General features: G+C 37.3%; 1 protein-coding gene across 1 annotated transcript in view; it reads right to left on the reverse strand.

The window, feature by feature from the left end:
* usp33 (ubiquitin specific peptidase 33) overlaps positions 1-11,873 on the reverse strand; it is a 31,695-nt gene that overhangs the window by 1,433 nt on the left and 18,389 nt on the right. The window contains exons 11-22 of the mRNA XM_030160304.1: positions 11,854-11,873; positions 9,942-10,057; positions 6,399-6,571; positions 6,250-6,320; positions 6,129-6,162; positions 5,978-6,023; positions 5,723-5,903; positions 5,464-5,590; positions 3,819-3,988; positions 1,621-1,702; positions 1,408-1,516; positions 597-699 (exon numbers count right to left, since the gene is read on the reverse strand). The exon at positions 11,854-11,873 is cut by the window's right edge and continues 130 nt beyond it. Of these exons, the coding sequence (XP_030016164.1) occupies positions 597-699; positions 1,408-1,516; positions 1,621-1,702; positions 3,819-3,988; positions 5,464-5,590; positions 5,723-5,903; positions 5,978-6,023; positions 6,129-6,162; positions 6,250-6,320; positions 6,399-6,571; positions 9,942-10,057; positions 11,854-11,873 (1,232 nt within the window). The remainder of the gene's footprint in view (positions 1-596; positions 700-1,407; positions 1,517-1,620; positions 1,703-3,818; positions 3,989-5,463; positions 5,591-5,722; positions 5,904-5,977; positions 6,024-6,128; positions 6,163-6,249; positions 6,321-6,398; positions 6,572-9,941; positions 10,058-11,853) is intronic.

Here is an 11,873-nt window from a genome sequence, read left to right on the forward strand (position 1 = left end):
GCTGTAATTGCCATGCTTTATTTTTTTGGGTGATATATATATTATCAATGGTAATGGTGTCTCAGAGCAAAGACGCTTAAATGTCAAATGTTTTTGTCACACTATGAAAGCAATGTCTGCTCCACACTTGTGACAAAGGGAAAACAAATAATAGAGGAGCAAAAGTCAGAGGAAAAACACGTTTGCAGTCAAGCCAGATGTAAGCTGTTAAAAATAGATATGACAATACAAAGCGCAAAAAAGAAAACAAGTGCAAGAAAACGAAATGTATTTTGATGCTTCATTTTGCTGGAGCCGGAGAGAGACGTGACTCGGGGGACTAAAGCAAACCTCTTTGAAGATAAATCAAGAAAGGGAAGGGGACTTCAGAGTTTGCTTTGAACATGAGTGCCTTTTGGTAACTAAAGAATTTGGATGCTTCATATAAATAAATTATTTGCCATCTTTAACTTGCCATAAAAATACAGGACTAAAAGAAACAAAAATCAACCTCATTTGCATTATCAAGGATGGCAGTCAAAGATGTAGCATTTAGCCTTTTAATTAGACATTTAAACAGCACTGGGGATAGAGAGGCAAGACCTCTGTCCAATTACCGTTGTCTTTTCCCTTCACAAAGCCCTCCCATTCACGAAACCACTGCATGCTGATGCAGTATATGACCACTGGAGACTCCTCCTCCTGGAACGCCTTGTTCAGCTACAGAGATGGAGCAGAGGGGAGAGGGAGAGAGGAAATGGGGGAGGAGTGAGCGGTAGAGACAAGAAGGAGGAGAGAGGACGCAGAGGGATGGGGAGGAGAAACAGGAGGGGGAGTTAGGGGCAAAAAAAGAAAAAATGAAGTGAGGATAAAAGGATTGAGAGAAGAGGAGATGAAAAACCTCATCAATTCTCTCTGGTAGTTATTCCAATTAGATAACAGTTGCAACACTACACTGCACCAATATCATCTTTCTTGGAAATGGCACAATCCCTGTTCTTCTCTTTAGCCTACTGAAGCTCTTCTCTTTCCCAGACGGATACACAACCACACACAATATCCACCTCTCCCTTTGAGCAGCCGCTGTATGTGTGTGTGTATGTGAGCAGACTGAGCAGACAATAACAGCTGCATCTGTCCCAATGCATTAATGATAAGGCTTTCATCAGACTCACACCTCTCATCTCCTGCCGAGTGAAGAGCACCAACACATGCACCCTATCAACTGGTTAAATAGACTGTATAATAGGCCCATACACAGTAATGACGACTGGCTGCACAGAAGCTCAAGGACACACAATGCATTATCGCTCACACACACCAGTTTTTTTTCCTTTTTAAACACTATTTGACTGAAGCACTATCCCCCTCCCCACCCCCCTTTGTAATCACTTTTCTTCTCTTGCAGTTACAAAAAAGAAGGCTCACTCGGATGAACATGTCCAGCTCTGCCTTGCGCCGCTTCTCCAGTTTTTCTATCTCGATCTGGCACGTGTGGCAGACATACAGGTGGTTGACAGCTGGTCCCCCTCCGTACCTGCAGTGAGCACTCACATTTACTCACCAAGACTAAACTGAGTAACAGTGGTTAACACAAGATTGTGGGAAAAAAATTAAATCAAAAATACAGTTGGGATGTACCTGCTGTATAGGTGATCCCACACGTTCTGTGGCAGCATTATGACCAGATCATCAATGTAGGTGGCTTTATTGGGTGGTACACCTAATAAAACACATTAAACCATCTTCATATTAGAGCTGCAGTCATTAATTGATTAATCAATTAGTTTGAAACTTTTAGATTAATTGACAACTACCTGCATTTTGCTAATCGCTTACTCAGTTTAAGTCATTTTTAAGAAAAAAAATCTGAATCCTGCCTCTTACATTTCAGTATTTTCTCATCATTTTAATGTTCTATTGCAGTAAACTGGCAATCTCTGTGAACATGTCACCTTGGGCTTTGAGAAATAATGATTGGGCATTTTCACCATTTTCTTACATTTTATGAAATAGTCAACCATCAATTCATGAAGATAATAAACAGCAGATTAATCTGAGAAATGAAAGTTATCATTATCAAATATCATAAAAATTCAGTCTTCCTAATGCAAAGGGAAAACATGTATATTGTGTTGTAAATTAATTAATAACAATGTAATTGAAATAGCATGTTTCACATTCATATTGTGACATGGAACTGCCCTGTAACAGTAAAAGATATGAGTGCTGTAGTGCTGTCTTATTTTTTGGCTTAACATTTACAGAATCCCACCGACATGCACCAACTGTGGAAACCACTGTGGAATGACACTGATCACCGTAAACAGATGATTATTGTACCTGAACCTTTAATTACTAATCTGTCTGTATGTCTAATATTTTGGTTTCATAGTGCAAATGGGGTTTATTTACCTATGACTGTTGATAGTGGTAAAGATAGACACAGATGTTTTTCCACTTTATACAGGAGTGCTGTTGTAAGTATTAGAAATGCCTGACACCTCTGACTCTGAATTGAAAGTGGTACAGTTTTTCCCACTTAGCAGGGTGTAGTCATGCATCAAAGGCTATGACTTCAAAGCAGCAGAAAACACAAGCAGCCAATGGAAACTCTTAAATTTCTCAGGATTCCATGCGACTTTTCTTTGTTTTTCCCATAGCACAGGGGCAACATATGGCCACAGATTATCGATCCACTTTTGGTGGATGGCTACAGTCACAGGTGGATAGTTATTTTCCTTTCTTCTTCATAAAGAGAAAATACATACCATCAGCCTCAGGTATGAAAAGACCCTTAATGGAGACGTAAGTTACTACTATAAGCAAATTACTGAAATACCATTTGTACAGGAATAACAATATGTTGCCAACTCTAAAATTCTAACAAACACTATCTGAAATTAGGATCCACTTGCCATGTCCAGCAAAACACTAGACACATTACTGAAGCAGAGAGGACACACAACACGAGTCACAGAAAAAAAAGCTACTGAAATGTAGAGTGAAAAGTGACGATTAAAACAATGACATAGCCTGCTTGGTTGATCTCTTATATCACATGTATCTAATATCTAATTACAAGCGATTGTACACACATAAATGAACAAGTCAAAGCTAAACTGTTGGGTTTTTTTTTCTTATGGCTCATTGCTATGGGCAACGTGTATTTTATATTTGTTTATTTGATACTTGTATTGTGATAGCAGCATGTTGGTAGAGCACTCCTGCTTATTTGACCTACATAGATATTTCCAATGATGATGCAATGAGTAGAAGACTGAAAATAAGCAGCGAGGCTCTCTATGCGTGGAAAATGAAATCACTGGCTAACATGCTGCAAAACAAGTGGTTTGACTGCACTGATGTTATCTCTACCCACTGTATGTACCTGTCGAGCTGGTTGTTAGACAGTAGTTGCTGCAGTAAAGAAGGAAGAAGATGCTTATTGTGCACAATAAGACATATTCTTCTTAGCAAATGTCTAACAGAACCTTAATAAATTTACAGTTTACCAACTTAATTTTCAATTTCGAGAGTTAGACTGGCACAATCCCTACTACAATCCTTCCTTCTTTCCTAGTAAAAAAAAGAAGAAAGAAGGATCATCTGCAGAAAGAGAAGTAAAATCCCCTTTTGAAGTCAGCTATGTTGTTGAGGGAATACTCTGCAGTGTTTGTCAAAGGAAGAAATCCCTGGCAAAAATCCAAAGGAAAAGATGTGTGTGTTTAGAGAAGGCAGGTTGCGATTTATGATAAAAAAATAATAATTAAAAAAACACAGGGCAAGGAAAAAAAGATGCTTGACCTCTGTGCTGTTAGTGTATGAAAATGACACACCTCCATGAGAACAAAGGAAGTCATCGTTGGATATGGGCCCTGGCTCGGCAAAGGTCTTGAACTTGTTCAGCCACTGTCGAGAGATGTAGAACTGCAGAAGACTGGGCTCCATCATGTTGAATAACCCCGACACCCTCCTACGTTCTTTCACTGAATCTTCATTGCTCTTTCTGTGACAAGATGGAGAGCAGATTAATTATGTGAGCCATCAATTGTTAGCTACGAATATCTGAACAGCAATGTTTACTCAACTCAGAGATTGGGTTGCACCAACAAGGATTAATTCAATCTTAGTTTAGGTCTAATTAAAGCTCAGAAAACTAGATCTAACATGAATACAACCAGATAGAAAATCAAGCAAAGCTCTATTGCATTCATCTTATTTAAATGCATCCAACTTCATTCATGTCAAGTCCATTCTAATGAACATGGAGACATGGTAGCTACATCCCCCATAGCAATCATATTGAATTCAGGAAGATAATGATTTGCACCAATATGCAAAGATAAAATTTCATTGAGACTGAATATTCTTTTTATGTATTCAGGAAAACAGTGTTGCGAAGATATGTGACCTAACATTCCCAATTTGTGCACAAAAGATTCTAAAGACAGTCTACTGTGATCATGACCTTTGATTTGATCTTGGTTTGTCCAAAAAACAAACGCAGCCAAACACAGCTAAAAATATAACCTCCTTGGAAGAGCTAAAAATGTAATTGTTAAATAGAAAATTAATTTGTGCACTGTTACGACCTAGCCAGAAAATGTGGACCTGGAAAGCCATTAACCTTTGGCTGCTCCGTATTCCTAAACACTCAAGATCAAGGTAAAAACATACATTGTTACCAAATTGTTAAGGACATTTGAACCGCTACTTATACCCATATGCTTTACAAATTCAGAAGCTGTGCACCATCTATCATGGTCTGCAACATTGATTGATCAAGGAAATCCAAAGTAATTTGGTCCTCCAAGTTGATAAATGGCTCTAACTTGCTTAGGTCAAGTCAGAAACAAAAATCTCACCAAATTTTACATGTACTTTTTAAAAGAATCCATTCTTTAAAAAATGAAGCTTAGTACTTATTACTTTAAATTGATCAGACTGAAATGTAAGCCTCTCCTGAATCAAAATAGCATACGATGCTGACTCCAGGAATTGGTCAATAAAATAAAGTAGGAACAGGAGAAGAATAATGGAGTCGTAAAAGTGAAAAACAGAAGACAGAAAATACACAGCTGTACATTAAAAGTACAAATGAGACTGTCTGGCAGCTGTTTGTTTAAGCCATGTCTTCCAGTTCAACCAGTATTTTAAGAGAATCTGTCACTTAAATGTCTTGAATTTGCTTATTTTCACTCCTAGCATCCTAAACAGGCAGGCATTTTAAGAATGAAACCTCAAGTGCACGTTTAAAGTTAACACTATATCCCATTTTAAATTGGAGTTTTAAGTTTTCATGCAGCAAAATTCACTTTAATCTTGGTTTACAGTCAAAACCAAACTGAGATTTAAGGGGCGATGTCTATTTAATTTGCTAAAATTTCACTGGTTTTGAAAATGAACTGTTGTTGGTGCAACACATCCACTGACTCCTAAAGTTGTTGCCCACAACTATGAAAGTCATGTAAAATGGCTTACTTATAGAACAGCACGTAAGCCTCAGCATTCTGGACGCAGGACTCTGAGACTTCTGTCACACTTTGGTCGTCAAATTCATACCATAAATTGTTGGCGTCATTCCTGCAGTAGGCTATATAGTGGCCACCTGGCATTAGACAAGGAAAGGCATTAGACCAGCATTCATATATCTAACAAGTGCATGTGAAAATTTTCTACGGGCTGGTGAATGCAGCCGTCCCGTCTGGACAGCAGGCGGGGTGTGACCGTGCCCACTCACTGCTGGCAGTGCCGTGGTGACAGATGACTGACAGCAGGTCGTAGTTGGTGGTCTGGGCAGAACTGTCTTTAGCCAGAAAAGGCTGCAGATCCAGGCCTTCAAGTGGGAAGGAGACATGAGTGCTTATCTTGGTGGAGAACATCAGTTCATGTCTGAAGCGCTTTAAGTGGATGCACAGGATCTAGAGCACAAGAGTACAATCTGTTTTAGAAATCTGTCGAGATGAAGATTTTGGTTTCTATAGTTTCAACTTACCTCTGGCAAACTTTGCACTTTACAGAATTTGACTCCATTTCGTAATCTAAAAAAAGATGCGGAAGAATGACATTATATAATGTATATAATGCATAGTTCAGTCTTATATTTCTATTCAGTTTGGACAAAAAGGCACAAGTAAGATACTCACTTCTTGCATTTTTCACAGCTATACATATTGTCTCCTAGAAAAACACAAATAAGCGTATAGTTAAAATATTATTCAGATACAAGCCCATGTGTAAAAAGGACCAGAGCTCACTTTTTCCTACCTTTTAATTCATCTCTTGCAAAGAAGGCTGCAAGACAGTCTTGTAGTGTAACCACTGGACCCCAGAACCAACTAAATATAGACACCACAAAAGTTAAGACAGCTGCAAGGGTTTATGTGGACAAAATACTGCTGTGAACATCAACACACCTCTTGATATACTCCATGACAAAGGCAATCCAGCCCTGTGGTGCATATGCTTCCCCACAGGAGCCAGCTTTTACCAGAGAGGTCTGGTGGGTGGAGGAATGGAGCTTAGCCAGGTCTTCTTTCCCTGGGATGGGCAATGAAATATCCTGGAAGTTCTCCAGGGTCACAGACACCTGACAACACACAGAGAGTAGAAGAGTTATACTTGGATAGCTGTGATAGATAGTCATATTGTTTGAAGATTTTTCTATCTTTTGTAACTATCAGCTATGCCTGCTTGTATGAAATTGTCCACTTTACACAAGTAAAAAAAAAAAAAAAAAATCAAATGTGTCCTTGAGTATCATTACTAGATTAGCTGGAGAGTAAACATTTTTGAAAATTCATATAGTACTTCTGTAATGCCACATTAGAGCATTGTTTCACAGTGTAATACTGGGTAATAATAATTCATAATTGCTTTAGAAAACCACATAGATGAAAATAAAGTCAGAACAGAACTGGGACAGAAAGCTTTTACATGTTCTGCTCTCAATGCCTGGAAGAACTTACAGAAGGAGATAAAATGGAAGGAGCTGGTCTCTGTAAATGCATTCAAAGTCATTCTAAATTAATGGGAAAAGGATCAGTCTGAATGTAGATGTTTTTCTACCTGATTGAATCAGGTTCTGCTTTGAGATGTTTTTAAGGAACATTGTTGATTATATTTTTAGTACCTTTTGATTCTTTGATGGTGCTTTATAAGTATGTTATTAGTATACTGTTTTATGTACGGTCTAAGAGCTGAGTTTTACTATGTGTTTTATGTATGTTTTTAGTGTGAATGTATGGATGAAATGTGAAATTGTCTGTAACTTCTGCTGCTGTAGTCTTGACCAGGAACCTTTTGCAAAAGAGATTTTTAATTTCAAAGAGCCTTATTTCTTGGTTAAATAAAAGTTACATTTTCAAAAAATCATATTTATTTTCACCAACTGTGCAAGCAACTAAAAATGTTTGTGATGCATGATGTAAACAGACATTTAGACTTAGAATTACATAACATATTTAAAATCAAACCAATTTTTTTTTTACATTTTAAGCTTCTTATCATATATAAGAACCTTAAGATATTCTAATCAAACTGGATGTAGCAAGTAGAGTGCGTGCAGTTCTCTAACAAGGCAGCTAAATTCCCCACAACAACATACCATCCCCACTATGCCTATATGCATTTATGTAAATTGATTCATATTTTGTAGTCACTGTGACCTTGGCTTTTGACCTTTCAATGTTAAACTTTATGTAGCACAGTCAGTTTAGGCAAACAAGACCGTTCACTGGAGTCATTTCATGTATCGGTGTCATATGGTTTCTCCATTTTCCATCTCCAAATGGAAAAATGAATGGGATTTCCAGATTTCAACACATGCTTTTGCCACAAAGTCATCCAAGTAAGAATTTGATCTGTTATTCCCAAGCCATATTTCTGACACTAAAATGGCATTTCTCAAGCACAAATATAAGGAGAAAATTGACTTGTTAGAGGTTGTAATGGAATTTTAACTTCTTTGTCTAACTCCTTTATTTGTCTCATGTCCTTCACCAACACCCCCCACTGTATGTGAAAAAGAAGCAACAAAAGGTGATTGTGTTAAAACCCGGGGCTTATCATTCAATCAAAAGGCCCTTTGAAGACTGGAGGTGTCGCCTGACAGATCAAATCCACCCTATAAAGGTGGATCTTACCAGAAGCTTGAGGTCTTTCTTCACAATCACCGCTCGTGTGCAGACTAACCTTTCTTTGCAAAAATATAAAAACCTTGTCAGCCGGCAGAATTGTCTATTTCATTATTCACCAGCAGCAGAGAAAATTTTCCACAACAAGGTCTATCCCTATTTCAGCAGTGAAGTCTTGTAAGATCTTGTAAAATGTTGGTTAAAATGAGCGGGAAAAGGAAGCAAATGATGACTGAGATAAAATAAAGTTAGCTACTCATAAAAATGTGAGATTAGTGCATAATTATTTCATCCACACTTTTTTAACCTACTTTCATCCATCCACACAATATTCTCAACCCTTATGACCACGCCCACTTAGAAGAAAGAGGTGTCATTTCATATCACTGGTAAATTACGCTGCGTCATCTTTGTAAATGGAGGACTTAGGTATTACATCTTGACAGTATACATGTATCTAGTAGTTAAGGATCAAATCTGTTTAATTTGGACCAAGATATTAATTTTAAGATTTCACTCCAATGTAAACAAAAAGCTATTTATTTATTTATTTATGGTTATATTTCCCTACTTTGAATAGCCTGTAACCATTTGCATGCAGAATCACCAAAAAGAAAAAAAAAATTCAATTTCATTTTATTCAAAATTGTTGTTAGTCTGCTAAACCTCAGAAAAAAACCAACAAATGGAGGTAAAAATATAACCCTCTTGTTGCAGGTAATTAGTCACACTGGAACACAACTGTGCATTCAATGTGTGTCTAAAACTACAGCAGCAATGTAAAAGAAAAACTTTGAACTTTAAGACTGATACCAATAAAATTATGTTTTTAATTTACACTGAACAAAAATATAAATGCACAACTTTTGTTTTTGCTCCCATTTTTCATGAGCTGAACGCAAAGATCTAAAACTTTTTCTATGTACACACAAGGCCTATTTCTCTCAAATATTGTTCATAAATTTGTCTAAATCTGTGTTAGTGAGCACTTCTCCTTTGTCCTTTGCTGAGATAATCCATCCACCTCACAGGTGTGGCATATCAAGATGCTGATTAGACAGCAGGATTATTGCACAGGTGTGATTTAGGCTGGCCACAATAAAAGGCCACTCTAAAATGTGCACTTTTACTGTATTGGGTGGTCCAGGGGGGTCAGAAAACCAGTCAGTATTTGGTGTGACCACCATTTTCCTCCCACAGTCTTCTTCATGAATTCTCTGAAACAGCTTTGGAGATGGCTTATGGCAGAGAAATGAACATTCAATTCACAGGCAAAAGCTCTGGTGAAGATTCCTGAAGTCAGCATGCCAATTTCATATTCCCTCAAAACTTGTGACATCTGTGGTATTGTGCTGTGTGATAAAACTGCACATTTTAGAGTGGCTTTTTATTGTGGCCAGCCTAAGGCACACCTGTGCAAAAATCGTGCTGTCTAATCAGCATCTTGATATGCCACACCTGTGAGGTGGATGGATTATCTCAGCAAAGAAGAATTGTTCACTAACACAAATTTAGACAGATTTGTGAACAATATTTGAGAGAAATAAACCTTGTGTGTACACAGAAAAAGTTTTAGATCTTTCAGTTCAGCTCATGAAAAATGGGAGCAAAAACAAAAGTCGTGCATTTATATTTTTGTTCAGTATAGTTAGACTTCAAGATCATCACATAATATTTCATTACTGAGCCACACCTGTGTGTTTAAACTTACACCCACCAGCAGAGTAAAGGAACATTTCCCTGAAATGACTTGTTCTTTCCTTGCTACTGTCTATCACACCCTCTCAGAAAGAGCGAAAAAAAAAAAAAAAATCCAATACTAACCCGATCACAGGTGAGGCACTGAACTGAGCTGACAATGGTCCCATCAAACACATCTGAGATGACACTGCGATACTTCTTCTGACGCTTATTCTTTGGCGGGGAGAATGTGGTCACCGCTGTGGAAGAATACAAAGAAATGTGACAGTGAGTGATTTGTGTAACATGGATAAACAGTCTGGTAAAAAAAAAAAAATTATATATACATACATACGGCAAAGACGTGGTACAACATGTGATAAAACTGTATTATCTGTTTTTGTCGTTATGCGGCGTCCGTCGTCATCGTCGTAGTCTGTCGTCTGTTACAAAAATTTCAATCGTCTTCTTCTCCGAAACTACAATTCCGATTGACTTCAAACTTGGTATACAGCTTCTTTATGATGATGTCAACAAAAGTTAGTGAAATTATTTGGATCTGGATCTGATTCTGGATTTGGTGCGACTTTGAAAAATTTCCACATTATAAGAGATAGGAAGTGGATCGATGCAATAACTCAGTAAATATAAATAATATCAAGTGTAAATTTCTACAGTCCAGCCCTGATGGGGAGATGACCAAAACATAATGGCCACATGCTGATCAGGGTCTTCTTCTGGATCCGGGAACTTACAGAAAATTTAACATGGGCTCTTATGGGGAAAAAATTTCAATCGTCTTTTTCTCCCAAACTACAGTTCTGATTGACTTCAAACTTGGTATACAGCTTCTTTATGATGATGTCAACACAAGGTACTGCAATTATTTCCATCCAGATCTGATTCTGGATTTGGTGCGACTTTGACAAATTTTCCCATTATAAGAGATAGGAAGTGGACTGATACAATAAATAAATATCAATGATATCAAGTTGGAATTAGAATCTTTTACAGATCTGATTGGAATATGACCAAAACATGGGCTATTTCTGTAATATAATAAATAAACATAGCTGGGTGATAATAAATGGCATCTGGATACATTTCCCAAAGCTTTTAATTTGAATGGTAAGCTACAGGGCCAATGGTCCTATTTTTATATTTATATTCTTACTTCCAATAACTACTCTTTTTAAAGCAGCGTATGACTTCCATCATAAATTTATTCTCAAATTTGTAAAACCTGAGTGATAGCTTAATTATCACTATTCCATTAGTCTTTCCATGTTTATGGACCTGAATAACTTCCCTCGTGGTGAACAACTTCGAAGATGACTCCATCGTAAACACAGTCTGCTTATTTCCATAACAAACCAAAACGTCACTTGGGCCTTTTCGGAAATTTTGTCATGAAGTGCATTGTGGGAATGGAAATTTCACACAGCAGAAATTTCACTATCTCTTCGTGAGTGCTGAACCCAAATGTCGCCTTTACCGCCATCCTGTATAATTTTATGTTGTAGCTATCCAGCACATTTCTTGCCAAATCTGTGAAAAACTGCTTTCGCTTGGTCGCCATTCCCACAATGCACTTCGTGACAAAATTCCGGAAAGGCCCTAGGGACATTTTGGTTTGTTATATAAGCAAGCAGACTGTGTTTATGATGGAGTCATCTTTGAAGTTCTTCACCATGAGGGAAGTGATTGAGGTGCATAACCATGGAAAGACTAATGGATTAATGATAATTAGGCTATCACTCGGGTTTTACAAATTTGAAAAAAAATTTGTGATGAAAGTTACACGCTGCTCTAAAAATATATCATTGTAAATACTGTAAATAACATTCTCTTTTAGCACTATTATGGCTTGTCATATGCCTTTGTAACTTAACTTGTTTCTTCATTTTGTTTTTACTGTTTTATCTGCCTACTATGTTGCATCTTGGCCAGGTCATCATTGGAAATGAGAACTGGTTCTCAATTGACCTACCTGGTTAAATAAAGGTTAAGTAAAATAAATACAAAAAAAAAAAATATATAGAAATGCCAGATGTACCTTTCTTGTGTACAGGGTTA

Source organism: Sphaeramia orbicularis, chromosome 17, assembly GCF_902148855.1.
Source record: "Sphaeramia orbicularis chromosome 17, fSphaOr1.1, whole genome shotgun sequence".
Taxonomy (NCBI): Eukaryota; Metazoa; Chordata; class Actinopteri; order Kurtiformes; family Apogonidae; genus Sphaeramia; species Sphaeramia orbicularis.